Source organism: Osmia lignaria, chromosome 10 (assembly GCF_051020975.1).
Source record: "Osmia lignaria lignaria isolate PbOS001 chromosome 10, iyOsmLign1, whole genome shotgun sequence".
In the NCBI taxonomy this organism is placed as follows: domain Eukaryota; kingdom Metazoa; phylum Arthropoda; class Insecta; order Hymenoptera; family Megachilidae; genus Osmia; species Osmia lignaria.
Genome location: NC_135041.1, coordinates 7238442 through 7252501, shown reverse-complemented (window position 1 = coordinate 7252501; position 14060 = coordinate 7238442). Strand labels below are relative to the sequence as shown.

The following is a 14060-nucleotide window of genomic DNA, read 5'->3' as shown; positions in this document are numbered from 1 at the left end:
TTGCGCTTATTCATTCAAGATGGGCCTTTACCTGAACGCGCGCGCGCTGGTCCCATTGAGTCCCAAGCTCGAAAGGTCATTCGGAAGTTGTATAATTCCCATGAAACGCTTCGTTCGAGCAATTTATCTCGATAAACGTGTCACGATTAATCCAAATAATTTTATAAAGAAAATATTTCTCTTACATCGAGGCAAGGGACAATTTCGTGTCGAGATGACGTTTCCTCCGAGAAAACGGTCCAACGTTTGATGTACGAGGACTCGATTATCCGTGACAACGTCGACAACAAATCTATTACGCCGAGGTTTACGAGATATACAAGTCGACAGGGGAATACGTCGAAATATCGGTGTACAGGATTTACGAGATCGTCGTAGCACGATGCACGTGGCGTAGGTCAAACAGCAAAGGAGCCGAGGGAAAAATTCAGGTTGGAGCTGCATAGGCGAACGGTCGGTCGGTCGGCTACGTGGCTGGTAGACACGCGCGGACAATTACAGCCGACTGGACACGATTTTACAATAACTCAATTCATTTCCGAGCATACGTAAGAACGGGTTGACAAAAAAGCGAGGCTGGATATAGTTATTGCGGCTGTGTGCGGTGCACACGTGAACAGGTCAGTCCGGTCGAGCGGGAGCGAGACGAAAGGCAGGGTGACAGAGGGAGGGAAAGGTGGATCGAGACAAGAGGGAAGAAGGAAAGGTAAAAACGGGCAAGAGCGAGAAATCGAATCAGGTGGGAATGGAAAGGAATGACTGAGAGAGAAAGAATGTGCTCGCGAGACTCTTAAGCCCAGTTCAGATTAGTCAAGTTACTCGAATCGGAGTCATTTGAAACTAGTCACTCGATCGATGCGAGCCTGTTTATTTACGCGACTTGAAATATCTTCTCCAATTTCAAATTAATTCAAGCTTCTTTTAATTAGTACTCGAGACATGTATTTTTCAAGTAATTTGACTAATCTGAACGAGACTTTACATTCAAGGGAAAAGAAGCAAAATAAAAACACAATCAAAAGTAGATAAAGAGAGAGAGAGAGAGAGAGGAAGGAGAATGTAAGAGAGGTAAGGAGTCGCTACAATAATCGAACGGTCCCGCGGTGCAATACAATGTTTGCAAAAGAGTCGATATCTAATCGACGGAATGCTTGTCGAAAAGTAAACCCGAGAACAGGGTGGAGCACCAGTCGGTCAGGCATGCACCGTCTTGGAGTTTTCGTTCGTTTCTCGCAAACACCGATCACCGTTGCTCGTATAGGAACGGATACGTCGTTGTCTTCTGTATCGGACGGCAAATTATCGTAAAAGAACAACGTCGTTTTTGAACAGTGTACGGTGGAACTCGTATAGGCATTTCTCGATACTTAAGATTGGTTTGTATTGACTGTTCAGACAAGGAACAGTTACGATCAGACAAAGACACCGAGTGTTAATACTATCACCTTTTGTCTGGAACATCAGACACGATTATAACAATTTCTCTCTGGGAATGATCTCTATTTTTCTACCCAATTGATCGAATTGCACATTTGTAGAGATCGACGTACAAACATTGCTATCTTTTTATCTGCAACAATCTTTGTCTGAACGTAACCGCTGCGTGTCCGAACGGATAATATAAATCCACGTTTACTCGCGCACCTATGCGCTCACACGGGCGCACCGGCATCGGCGCGGGTTCGCCTCGTGTACACACCATCGCCGGTATTGTATAATGCAGCCATTGATAGCCGTCCTCTCTTTCACGCACGCGATCTGTTGCAGTCGTTGCAACCCGTGTCCGGTGACAGCGTCCAGTGTCCAGTCTCCCTCCCGGTGAGTGTCCACAAGATTTATTTTCCCATGCGATATACGGGGTGGCACCGTGAAAACTGGACCCGATCCCTAACGCCGTCACGATTCCACGCTACCGTACAGGTGATCGCGAAAAATACGCGCGCCGAGTAGAGACAGCCGGCTTGACTGTTCCGCGAACGTTGTCACACGGTGAACAGAAGACTCGCGCGAGTCCGATATCCGTGTCGACGCGACGCGCCCCGCGCCTGTTCCTTTACGCGAGTGTGGATGCGTGTCTACGTCTTCAGAAACGCACGGAAGAGAGCAAACGGACGCTCTCGAACCATTTTTCATCCGACGATACCGACGCACATCATTCGCATGGATCTGATTGGGTACGTAAGGATACTTGATCATCATTTTCTAATGTTAAGAGTACGAGAAGTTGTCGATTGCAACAGCGAGGGAAGCTTTCATCCCTAATTTCAGGGAGAAAAAGACAAAGGTTCCTGGTACCGGTATACCGCGCCGGTTTCCGCCGTTAATCGTCACCGCGTCGCGTTTCGTTGTTATTTTCTCGATCTCGATCCGCGCAGGATCACTTTCCAACGCTGACTCTGCTGGAGGCTGTGGTACTTAACGAGCAGATCGCTTTCAGCTTGGACGCGGCCGCGATCGATTTACAAGCGGCGCGCTTCGGAATCGTAAGAACTCGCTAATTCTTGATTCGCGCGGTTAATTTTCTTTTCCAAACAATTCAAATTTCAAAGGTATCTGTCCGTTTGAAAAATTCCCCCGAGAGGTTTGAGCATTTCTCGCGAGTTCGTGCGAGCTTCAAATGAGATGAATCGAACCGATCGATGATCTTCGCGAGGAACACCCGTTGCGTCGTGTGTTTCGCGCACCGCGAATGGAAAACCGCGAATCGACGAAATTGCGTAAAGGGAATCGAGTTACGCTGGCTCGCGAATCCCACAAGATTCGCCGACACGCCAGCGGGAGAATTATTTCAGGTTCGCCACGATTTACGCGTTCTCGATACAACGGTGATTCGATTGTGTGACGGGCAGCGCAATTGTGGATTGTGCGAACCATTCTCTCTGTAGATTTTCATCCATTCAACGTTCAGGTACATTCTTCTTTAGTTGAATGCAACATGGAGCTAGCAATTTTCCACTGTGTTCCTTTTTCTTTATCTTTCCATCTACCATTTGTATAGAAGCATTTAACGGGACAAACTCTTGAAATTTCATTCCATCTTTTCACCATAGCCATGATTCTATTAGACACATATTGCGGGATTATCCGTGTGTCAAATATTAAAAATTCCACTGATATCGGAGCCTTATCGATCAAGTATAAATGTATCGGTACTCAAATCCTTGAATCTCTCAAACTTTCCAATATTGACCTATTACGTGTCGGTTATTTTATTTTGTCAATAATGTCAATAATATACAGACTTGTTTTCAATTGCAACATAATTATTAAAACAGTCTGTGTATTATCGAAACTTTTTCAAAATTTCTCCAAGACTTCACAGAAGAAAAAATTGAACGTCGTCGAGGAACCAGATGTCGATCTTTGCGAATGTGCTAAATATATTCGCCGTGCATCATCGTAGATTCGAAAACGAAGGGTCTGGATACACATACGTTACGTCAGTGTCTCTATAGAGGAAGCATTGAAATCGAAAGCCCCTCTTTCCGTGCTGCAAATCTCGAAGGAGCTATCTCTGTCAACGCGAGACAGCACGGCCCTGAGAAACTACGAAATCCACGAGCGAATCGATTCGCACACACGTAATCGTTAATTCTAGTTGCCAGAAAATCTCGGTAACAATTCAACGAAGCTTCGCTCTATTAGCGTCTTCCGTTCTGTTTGCTTTTAGTCGAATAAGAAAAAAAGGCGCTGTTTACCCTTTCAATTCGCGCGTTTCTCGTGCCCCACCTACCGGAAGTTTCCTCGAGAACGATGACGTAACAACACGGAGGAGAATCATCGGGTTTCTTTATCGTTTCTTATTGAATCGTTCGCGGATTCGTTGTATTCGTAAAAGATATTTGCACAACGCTACCAATGGAAACAGCAAGCAAATAAACGCTGACCATCGTTCCGGCTACGATCCTCGCCATGTCAATAGAACGCGTATCATCTTCGTCGCGAGTCGAGCTGATAAAACCTTCCGCGAGCGTGTATAGCGTACGATTTTCGACGGTGGGAAAGGTTGTACCCTTAATCTTATCGTACGTTTGCGCAAACAATCGAACGATGTTCCGCGGCAAGTTACCGGTACCCGTTTCTCGAACGCACAGTTCCTTTTTATTATTTTTACAAAGGTTTTGCCAAATTGAAAAAGAAAATATCGCAACTCCGTTCCGTTATTTTCTCTATTGTGCGATATTTTGAAACGGCGCGATTTTTCATAAGAAATCGGAACGTCTAGAATAAAAGACACCGAGCGTGTTAAATTCGGAACGATTCAACGTCACGGAGGGTAGAAATGGCCCCGACGTCACCGCATAAACTCTCCGACAAAAGACGTTATTTTTCACCACTGTTCTCCGCTCGTAATCCTCGAATTACAGCGCAGAACCCACGAAAATTCGACTGTTTTCTCGCGAATGCGCTTCGTAAAAACGCTTTGAAGGATGCCGGGTACGTGACATCGGTGAAACGAATGTAAAGTTTGCAAACGAAGGTACTAAAATGAAAACGGATGACGAACGGGTTCGATCGGCCCCGTTATTGTCGCGGACCACGCCGGAGAGAGCATCGAGACGCTCGGTTTTCGAGAATAAACCTGGTGATCATAAACTGCTCGTAAATTCGACAAAATAACTTCACCATTCCATTGGGACGGTAATCAAAGTCCTGCGAAAATCTCGGTGTACACAAAGTTTATTAAAATTCACAGTGCATTCGCTTAGTAGATACATATTTGCTGTTTCTGTTGATTTCAAGTATTTAACGAAATAATTTGTTCGTTATTCGCACCTAATCGTTCAACATTCATCGTTCAACGCTTCACCGATATATTCGCGTTCTCACACCTATCCTTACACGTATGTTACGTCGTACGATTCGTTACACGTTACTCGCACACACTGGCAGGGGATACGCTCGCGGAATGCAGCCTCGAAGAAGCGGGATCGCGAGCGACGAACCCGCGACTCGGTGGAGAAAATCAGCTGGAACGAGGGAGGAAGAAGACACGCGAGCTTTTGTCGGTACGTCGTTACGACATCCGGTCACCGTACGATCGTGTCCGTCTGACGCGAGCGGTATTTCAAAAATATCGAATAAAATACGAGACTGGCGCGAAAACAGAGCCTCGTTCCTCCGGTATCATGCCGGCCGATGGGCCGCGTATTTCATCTTTCGGTCGAAATATCGTTTTCGACCGGTTATTTTTAGACGATTCTATTTTTCTTGACACTTTTGACGGAGAGGGAGCTTTCTGTTAGCTCTCCTGACACTCCCGTTTCGAGCGAAACGAAGCTCGATCATCCGACGATACTTCTTTTGTTCATTGTTTAACGATTAACGCGATGAATCAGAGTTTCATAGTATACGTCTCGTAAGATGTATTACTATCAACGCGTTACTAAGAAACAAAAAAAAAAATTTAACGAGGTTTAAAGATCGAAATACACGGAAGTTTCTATGACGTTTCAAATAAAATTGTAAAATAGCTGTTTCTACTGTGATATAATACGAGTGTTCTTTCAAAGAGAGAGCTTCAGTAGTGTATGTAATTCAAGAAGCAACTAGAATTAATTAGGTATTTTGAAATGATTAATGACACGACTATAATTACACGAGAAGAATAATCAATGTGTTTCTAAGAACAGTAGTTGGACGCTGAAAGCGATTTAGATTGGAAGAAGAAAAATTCTAGATGTTTTGTTGGAATTTCAATTGAAGCGTAACAGATGAAAAATGAACAAACCAAGTACACAGAGTGATTCTCTTTCATTCTACGATATCTGTTCCAAACTGCATCAATCGCATGGATTGCCGCAGTAGAAGCGACCGCGTGTGGTACGGCACGCTACGTTCACTGTCGCAGTGAAATTAGACGCGCATGGTAAGACATATTGGAACTTTACTTATTAACACTAGATTGCCTGAGCAAGTCAATTTCGCTCATTTACGATTTTATTGCTATATACATAAAAAAACTTAAATAATTTTTTTAAAACATATGTTGGATTTTAATAAAATTATGAAATGTATACAGATACTAATTCCTTTCCCTCCCACTCCTTCAAAAATCCATATGTACTATACCTATTTTGATGAATCTGTCCGGCAATCTAGTGTCAACCGTTTGAGTGCCAAGCGACTCGATCGCGTTTCTCTTGTTCCATATCAAAAAATGCGACGTAATTAGCTCAGAGTGTCCAACTAACGATGCGTTTAACGCAAATGGCAATTAATATTACACGATTGAACACCAGTGTTTTTGCAGGTTGGCTATCTTAGCCTGCAAATAATTGGATAATTAACAAAAATGTAAAATATCACACTGCATAATGCATTGTGACGTAAAAAACAGAAGAAGCGTAATCGCGTCACTTGACATTTTTCGACCAAATTTTTGCAGATTCGTGGCATTCAAACTGTTAAAGACATGCACAAATAATTTTCACGTTTAGACTTTCAATTTTCGACCTTGTATTTTCAAGATAATAGTAATGTTATTCATAGGATAATGTAAACACAAGGAAGAATTTGCATGAAACTTAATAGATGCGTTCATAAGCATTCTGGTAGGTTCGAGAGGCGAAAGAAGTGTCGATACAATGTGTTAATTATCGTGTTAAATCTTGGAAACGGATCCTTGAGCGTTGGAATTTCGTCGACACAATAGTTACGTGTTCAAACCGTACGTGGCAGGAGGTAGCGGTGAAAACAAGGACCGACACGATAATTTATTCACGGGCCCCGAAAACGTTCTGTGTCTTTGTTAAATAACACGGATTACCTAGAGAAGATCGGTTTCGAGGATTAAGGCAAACGACGAAAGCGAGAGAGAAAGAGGATCCAACGGACGCTAAAACCTTGCCTATTTAATTCAAGGATCTCGATTTATGTGGAACTCGCCGGTCGTTGAATGCTGCTCCCTCTGCTAGTCTCCTCGGGTTTTCTGTTCGTGCCTGTGTTAGTCGAGAGCCGATCGTGAATCTGTCGTTGACACCGACAGCCAAGCTGCTTGACAAAAAAAGTAGGCAGGCATAATCGTAAAGTGCGAATGTTATTCTTTGGACGATGAGCGAACCCGGGGAGAGAAAGAACGAGGGGACACACTCTATACGTACACAGGCACGCATGTATAATACGCTTTCATTTTTTTTTCCTTTTCTTTTCTTTTTGACTTTATCATCTTCTTCTTCTTCTTCTTCTTCGTCGGTGTTTGCCCGGACCGTGTATAATGGAAAGAATTCCCCGTAGCGGAGACAACGATTTTTTAACGGTTCCGCGGCGAATTAGGATGGTTCAATGTTCTTGCGGACCGATATAATTGCGTCATTAGCAAATTTCGGGGCTGACAGCGGAACCGGTCTCTTGTATCGCGAAACGAGAACCAGCTTGTTCAAGATCCTCTTATAAAGAAAGCGCAAGATGTTTATGTCGAAACCAATTTTGTTGAAACTTTGAACTTACAATTAGACATACTGGGTGTCTCGGGTCCGTTAATACAAGCAAACAAGGCAAAAATAAACCGGAAGAAAAGAATAAATTTTTTTCTTTGAGCTTTCGTTTTCAAGAAAAGCGTTAAGAAATGTTATTTTTCTTCATATAAGTTAGGGGTTGCAAACCTTTGGGATAAAAATAATATCCATACTATCGTCCTTTTATAACAAACAATTTGCCGTTGACTTCATCAAAAATTTCAATTTATTCTTGAGATATGTAAATAACGCTTTTCAACCTTTAGATGAACGAATTAGCACGTATATAAAATATGTGTGGAACATTTTTTGATGCACTATAATAAATCACAGAATGAAGGAATGTATTTCCACATGTATTCGACGAATTTTCCAACTAAATTTTCTCAAAAACAAAGCTTAAATAAAAAAGTAAATTCTTTTTTTCGGCTTATTTTTGCTTATAGAATCACCCCTTGCCTGATTGCACTACCGACCTGAGACGCCCTGTATAATCGATTAGAGGGATAAATATATTCAGAATTTTTGAAAATATTCGAGATGAAAATTGGAAGCATCGCAATGGTGCGAAGGTAGTTAGAAATCGTCAGGCAGCCTGTACAACTTGTAGCCGTGTATACAGCCTCTTAACGATCACTCGCAACTTCGGTAGCGGTGCTTTGAATCGTTCAGCTTTCCACTGAACCGCAAAACGCGTCTCCGCTCTCTTTTGTTTCGCGGATATTGCTGGAAGGAAGTTCGAGGGGCGTACCCGGAGAAAGATCGCCACCCTCCGATTTCCATTCCGTTCGAGCAACGACAGAGGATACGAGAGCACGCCAATCGCGGGCGCGATCATTCGTAGAGGACAGAGAAATTCGGTGGCTCGAAATTGTACAAGCGGATTATACGTTTTCCTTCGTATTAAAATACGGGCCGGGTCTCAAAGGGAAAATAATGTCTCCCTGATTACTCGCTTCGGTTCAACTCGAGCCATCCCTCTCGATCTCCGTTCCTTTACCCTGCCTTGTGTCTTTCTCTTTCTCTCTCTCTCTCTCGTTCGCTCTTGGAAACTCGCCCTCCGTCTCTGTTCCGCGCGGCGCCGTCCCTTTTCACGACCTCTTCAGCCTCAGCCTACCACCCTGTCCTTCCTCCGACGAAACGGGGATTAAAATGATGTTTGCGTGAAAGCCAAAAGCATTACCGACTTTATCTTCTGAAGTGCGCCGTATTACTCTCCCTTTTATCTGTCCTCGCTTCCACAATATTTGTTCTCTTAATTTCCAAGAACGCCAGCTTCGACGATTCCTTTTTCTCTCCCCTTTTCTTCGTCTGTCGCTCGTCTCGCGTTTTCGACGCGATACGACTTTTAACGAGACCTCTGCCCGTTCTACGAACAGATTCGCGTAAGTTTCGAAGCTTCGAAGATTAACAGGTACAAATCCACAATTCGGTTCGACGAGATGCAGAAAAGGAACAAACGATATCGGTTCACTGGACCCAATTATGATAAACCGGTCGATTGGTGAACACGAAATGTTACTTTCTAAAGGAAACAACTCTTGCTGCTTCGATTTTTTTCTTCTTCTTTTCCGCTCGCAACAGCTATGTTTCTCCGTGAAATATCTAAAGCAAAACTGTTGTAATCAAAATGGGATCGGGAAGAAATCAGTGAGGAAAGTGGTTAGAAGGAGGTCGAATAGGCAGGGTGGTTGATCGAAGTCGGGGTAGAAAGACCGTTGGCGAGGAGTTCGTACATAATATATGACGATCGCGAGAACATAAAATTCTCCAATTGCAAAATTGATGCGGCTTATGTTACTTCCTCTTCCTTTATCCCCGTCTCGTATCTCTTTCTCTGTATCCTAGCATCGAGGATGGTTCTTGTGTCCTCCGGTTGGTTAGTGTACGCGGTAAAGCCACGGGTCTCGCGGGTCCCCTGCTCGTTTTACTGTAAAGCAACTCCTCATATTGTACAGGGACGCGTAATTCATTTTTTACCGGACTCGGCTCAATTATTTATAAATTGCTGCTCCCTCGGGAAGGACAGAGGCAACCTGTCATCCTTCCTCCCTCCTCCCTATCCGGCCCTCGTGTCGTTTCTCCCTCTGGATAGAGCTCGCACTGGCTCCCGATGCCGCTGCTTCTCCGGTGTGGAATAAAAAACAGAGAACAGACGGATGGAAAGAGAGGAGAAAAAAATGACGGTGAAAGGAGAAAGATGGAACGAGTACTTCACGGGAACGAAACGTGCACTCGGAGTACGAACCACTTTGGACGATCGAACCAGAGGTACAATTTACCGGTTTGCCTCGCTCTGTTTATTTTGTTACCGTGCTAATGGAATGGTTACGATTCCGAACGAAACAGTTCCCTTTCTTTTTTTTCCCCCCTCCTTCGACGATAAGACGAATTATAAAGATTGTCCTGAAATAAAGTGGAATAAAGTGTGACAGCTACTAATGGTGATCCTTACGAGACGCGTACACGAACGTCAATTAGAAGGAACCAAAGTAAACGATGTCCATCGTGGAGAACGTTAACCCTTGAACGACGCAGTGTATTAACAGCTACGTAGATTTGAAAGGATAAATTTCATTTCACGTTTTTCTTCATTTTTTCTGCATAAGTTGACACTGCCTATTGCTTTCATTTTATTACTCGTTTCGATACGGTTCGTTGCCCTAATTGTCTAGTATCAAACGTAAGAAGCCACGGGAACACGGCGAAGAAAGTTGTCTTTTCCCTCTGTTTTATAGGTAATAATGAAAGTTTAACTGCCGTGAAGGTCACAGGCAATTAACTTTGTTGCAGTTAAACATTTGTACAGCGTTGAGATGATGATGATGGTGCGAAATCGTGGGCACACCGAAGTTAGATAATAGAATTAGAGTTATTTATGATAGTGTTTAATGTTTTTATACTTTTATACTTTTATACTTTTATACTTTCCAGAACATATACGATGCTATAAACGTTTGCAATGTACACAGTACTCTTTCAAATCGTTTCCCACGTTTTCATAATACTTCATTATGTTTTAATAAGTAAATTTCAATTTTACAAATTGAAGTTTACACATCGTTCATAAATCTGCCTATTAACGCAGTGAATCGGTATTAAATCCGAGGTGTCAATGATAAAAATTGATAATATAATTATCAAGAAAAAGAAAGAATTTGCCTTGGGCCGTCGATGACCGCGAAAAGTGTTATCGTTTAAATCGCTGTCAGATCGAACTCGCTGTTCACGCGAGCTCTAACCGATCGATTAATTACCGGCGTCCAATTAAAGGTATCAGCGAGGCGAGGTGTCGAGCGAGTAAGATCGTTGCTCGCGTGGAAGGCAAAGGCGAGAGTAACCTGACGGAAAATGTTGTCAGGTCGAGCGCACGAGGAAGTCGCTCGTAATCTCTTAGCGGAGCCGCTGCACTGATCGCGCGTAATTCACGATCTTAATGACCCGGTCGATCTACATAAATTCGCGTGTAATTGGAAGCTTTTTCCACCGCGTAGAAATTTAAGGCGACCCGATGCGCACCGACACGAGATCGTGTCTCGTTTTCGCACCGTGCCGTCTTTGAGGAATTAAAAATCTGGAAATATTACACGCTAGCTTAGCAACGATAGACGACTTATTCAGAGATTTTACCTGAGTTTACGTTCAAGCAAAATCACGCTCTTAGACCGCTTTGTGAACGCACGAGAGCATTTCGCGTCATGACAGTAAAAATTGCGATTTACCGGCACGTGAAAACGTACCTGTAATGGAAAAAAAAGAAGAAGGGAAAGAATGAGCTTGGTTACCCTCGCAATACGATTATACTGCGATTCGCTGGTGCGTGATTCTAAGTAACAGACCGCGTGAAATCGGGGTACACGATAATCCGCCTGACCATCGCGTCTTAATGAGACTTCTAATGCGTTTCTCAATTTATGCAATTTCAGTCACTCGAGATTTTTCACCGTTGCACAACGCGCATTAGTTCGTATTTTTCATTGCTCGCGCACCCCTCCTGTTTTTATAATTAAATCGGACAATTTTATCTGTATCCGGAGTATTGAATAGAGTGTTTAATCCGATTTTAATGAGGCTACGAACAAGAAAATCGAAAATGTTAAGTGCACTAAGGAACTTGATATCGGTCGAACATCAGCGATATGGGTGGGAGATTTTGAAATTAAAACACGCGAATCTGTTTGTTCATATAAAAGATAAGGTATAACAAATCGACTGCCAAGAATTAACTTTTTCCTGCAATACTTCAATTTACAGAAGTCTCTTCCTTTTTCCGCTGTTTGATTATTCAATTTTCATACCGGTGGTAACCGCTATGGTAGTTAACGGGTTAAAATATTGGAAATATAATACAATGAATATTAAACGATGCAATATAAATTCGTGATTTTCATTTTTTTTTTTATTTTATTCCTATAAAATAACAATTCTTAGACAAACTACGTCCCATTCGAGTCCTTAATCTTTCGCTATATTTTTGTTTCGAAATCAGATAACATACGCGGTAAGTTCATGAATTTAGTTGCCAGTTTGACACTTGGACAGTCGAATTCTACGACGTACATAGACGTTACTCGTAGCGAAAGAGATTAAGGTGGATTAACTCGTAGAAGAAAGCAAAGTGAAGCATAATAAATTTCGTACAAATGGAATTTTCCTTCAACCAAGCGTTGCTGAAAGTCTTAAATTCCACGTGTTAACTACCCCGCGAACCATTGAACATTCATACAAACAGTTAAACGCGTCTTAATCCACGATTCATTCATAAATTAAGATCAGCGCTTAACGCTCGTTGCGGTTCCTTCACGAGTCTCTGATCTGGTGATTGCGGTGAAAACGTAAGCAGTGAATATTAATAGGCACGGTTTCACGGGGTATACCTGATTATCCGAGATCAATCGAAGTCTCCTCTTTGTTTTCCCTTATCTAAGATCGAAATCGACGATGCTCGCTGTACTATAATACATCGTGCAACGTCGGAGAGCATCCAGTTTGTTTGATGCTGTCGGATCGTCGTGACAAGGGCGATGTTACTTTGACTACTCCCCTGAGAACAAAATCTCCCTTTCCGCTTCTACGGTTGCGCCCTCCCTTTCTCCGCTTTCTCTCCTTCTTTCGCGTCCGTCCTCGTTTCTTCTTCCCTTTGAGTCTCTCGACTCGATACGCGTAGCCTTCTTTGCAAATTGCGCAAAGCACCACCCACCTTACCTTTCTTTTTCATTCAAAAGGAGCATATGCTTTTTAATTAATCTTTTCGCCAGTCTAGTCGTCCTTTCTGCGTCGAATAGACTGTAAAAATATTTTTTTCGCTTACTAATACGCATAATTCTTACTTCACGCCGTACTAATGGATTAATATGAATTTGCGATTATAATGAAATATTAGTACCAGATGAAGAATCTCAATGCGTCGCGAATAGGATTAGCAGAGAGCGTATTTGGTAGATTTGGTTCTAGGAGGGTAATAATAGGTTCAACGGTGGTTAACTCGGAAACCGATTTGATCCTTGATATAACAATAATTCGTCTTGAAGTTAAATCGATCGATTCACTTACAATTATAGTCATTTTGGACGGCTATTACTAGGTTACGGTTAAAGACCGCTCAAGATAATTTGAAGGTTCGTCTGATCGAATGAGGTAATCAATACCTTCAGACCTACGCGGTGAATGTTCTACCAAGTATATAGTATTTTAAAAGGATTTGACAGACAGAGTTTCACAAGTGTGTTTTGTCGATATTTGAATTAACTTTAATACGTTTTAATTTTGATACTCTTAAGTATATCTGCCTCCTAATACAAGCGCAACGATAAAATTAAAATCAGAGCTGATCGGAGCTAAATTAATCTTATCACGTTCTAAATATCAGTCACTCAATCGACGAATTAATTCGTGCAACCCAATTAACAGGTGGAGTACCTACACGATACGCGCAAACCAGCGATGGGTAAATACATTCACCCTAATCATCGACAGCCGAAGCGTTAATCCACGCACTATCAAACTTGATCCTTGCACCACGAAATGGTGCAGGATGTAAACGCGTCGCGGATTCCGCTCGATCGCGATCTCCTCCGGTTACTCTTGAAGCAACCTTGATATTAACCAGTCGCGGAGGGGCCATTGTCGGTCGGCGACTATGGACATTGTGCTCTTTGAACGTGCCACAAAGAGGAGCAACTCGCACGTTCGGTGTGCGTGCGGCATTCAGCGAACAGGATGAATCCGTGGCCACGTTCGGTAACGCTCACACACGTAGACTGAGATGGCCGCTAAAAGCGCTGTACGGTCCAGCAAGCACCGCGTCCATTGTGCGCCTTTCGAAAACGTAACGCGTAGATTACAGAGGCGAGGAAGAAGGCGCGAACAGCCGGTCGATGGAAATCGGAATTAAGCGGAACGCGTTCGAAAACCGAGGGAAGAAGCTAGACGGCCATTTTTCAAGCCCGCTCGTCCGCCCACGCGGTTCTCCTTCGAAGCGAGACGTCACAATGGACGCGAGGAATTTCCTGCCGCGGAGATTAATTGGCCAGCAGGATTTCGTGGCGGGAACCGCTCTGAATTCGTACGTGTAGACGCGAGAACGTGTACCTACTTATGTAT

General features: G+C 43.1%; 1 protein-coding gene across 5 annotated transcripts in view; it reads left to right on the top strand.

The window, feature by feature from the left end:
* Window positions 1-14060, top strand: part of Sox102F (transcription factor Sox102F) — a 160000-nt gene that overhangs the window by 48232 nt on the left and 97708 nt on the right. Inside the window, exons 1-2 of one of the 5 annotated variants that reach the window (XM_034339916.2) lie at window positions 628-1376; window positions 1768-2174. The exons of 2 other annotated variants lie outside the window; for them this stretch is intronic. In XM_034339916.2, coding sequence (XP_034195807.1) covers window positions 2068-2174 — 107 coding nt within the window. In that variant the 5' untranslated portion in view covers window positions 628-1376; window positions 1768-2067. Of the gene's footprint in view, window positions 1-625; window positions 2175-14060 lie in introns of those variants that run through there. 2 more of the 5 variants (XM_034339921.2, XM_034339917.2) reach the window with 2 other exon arrangements.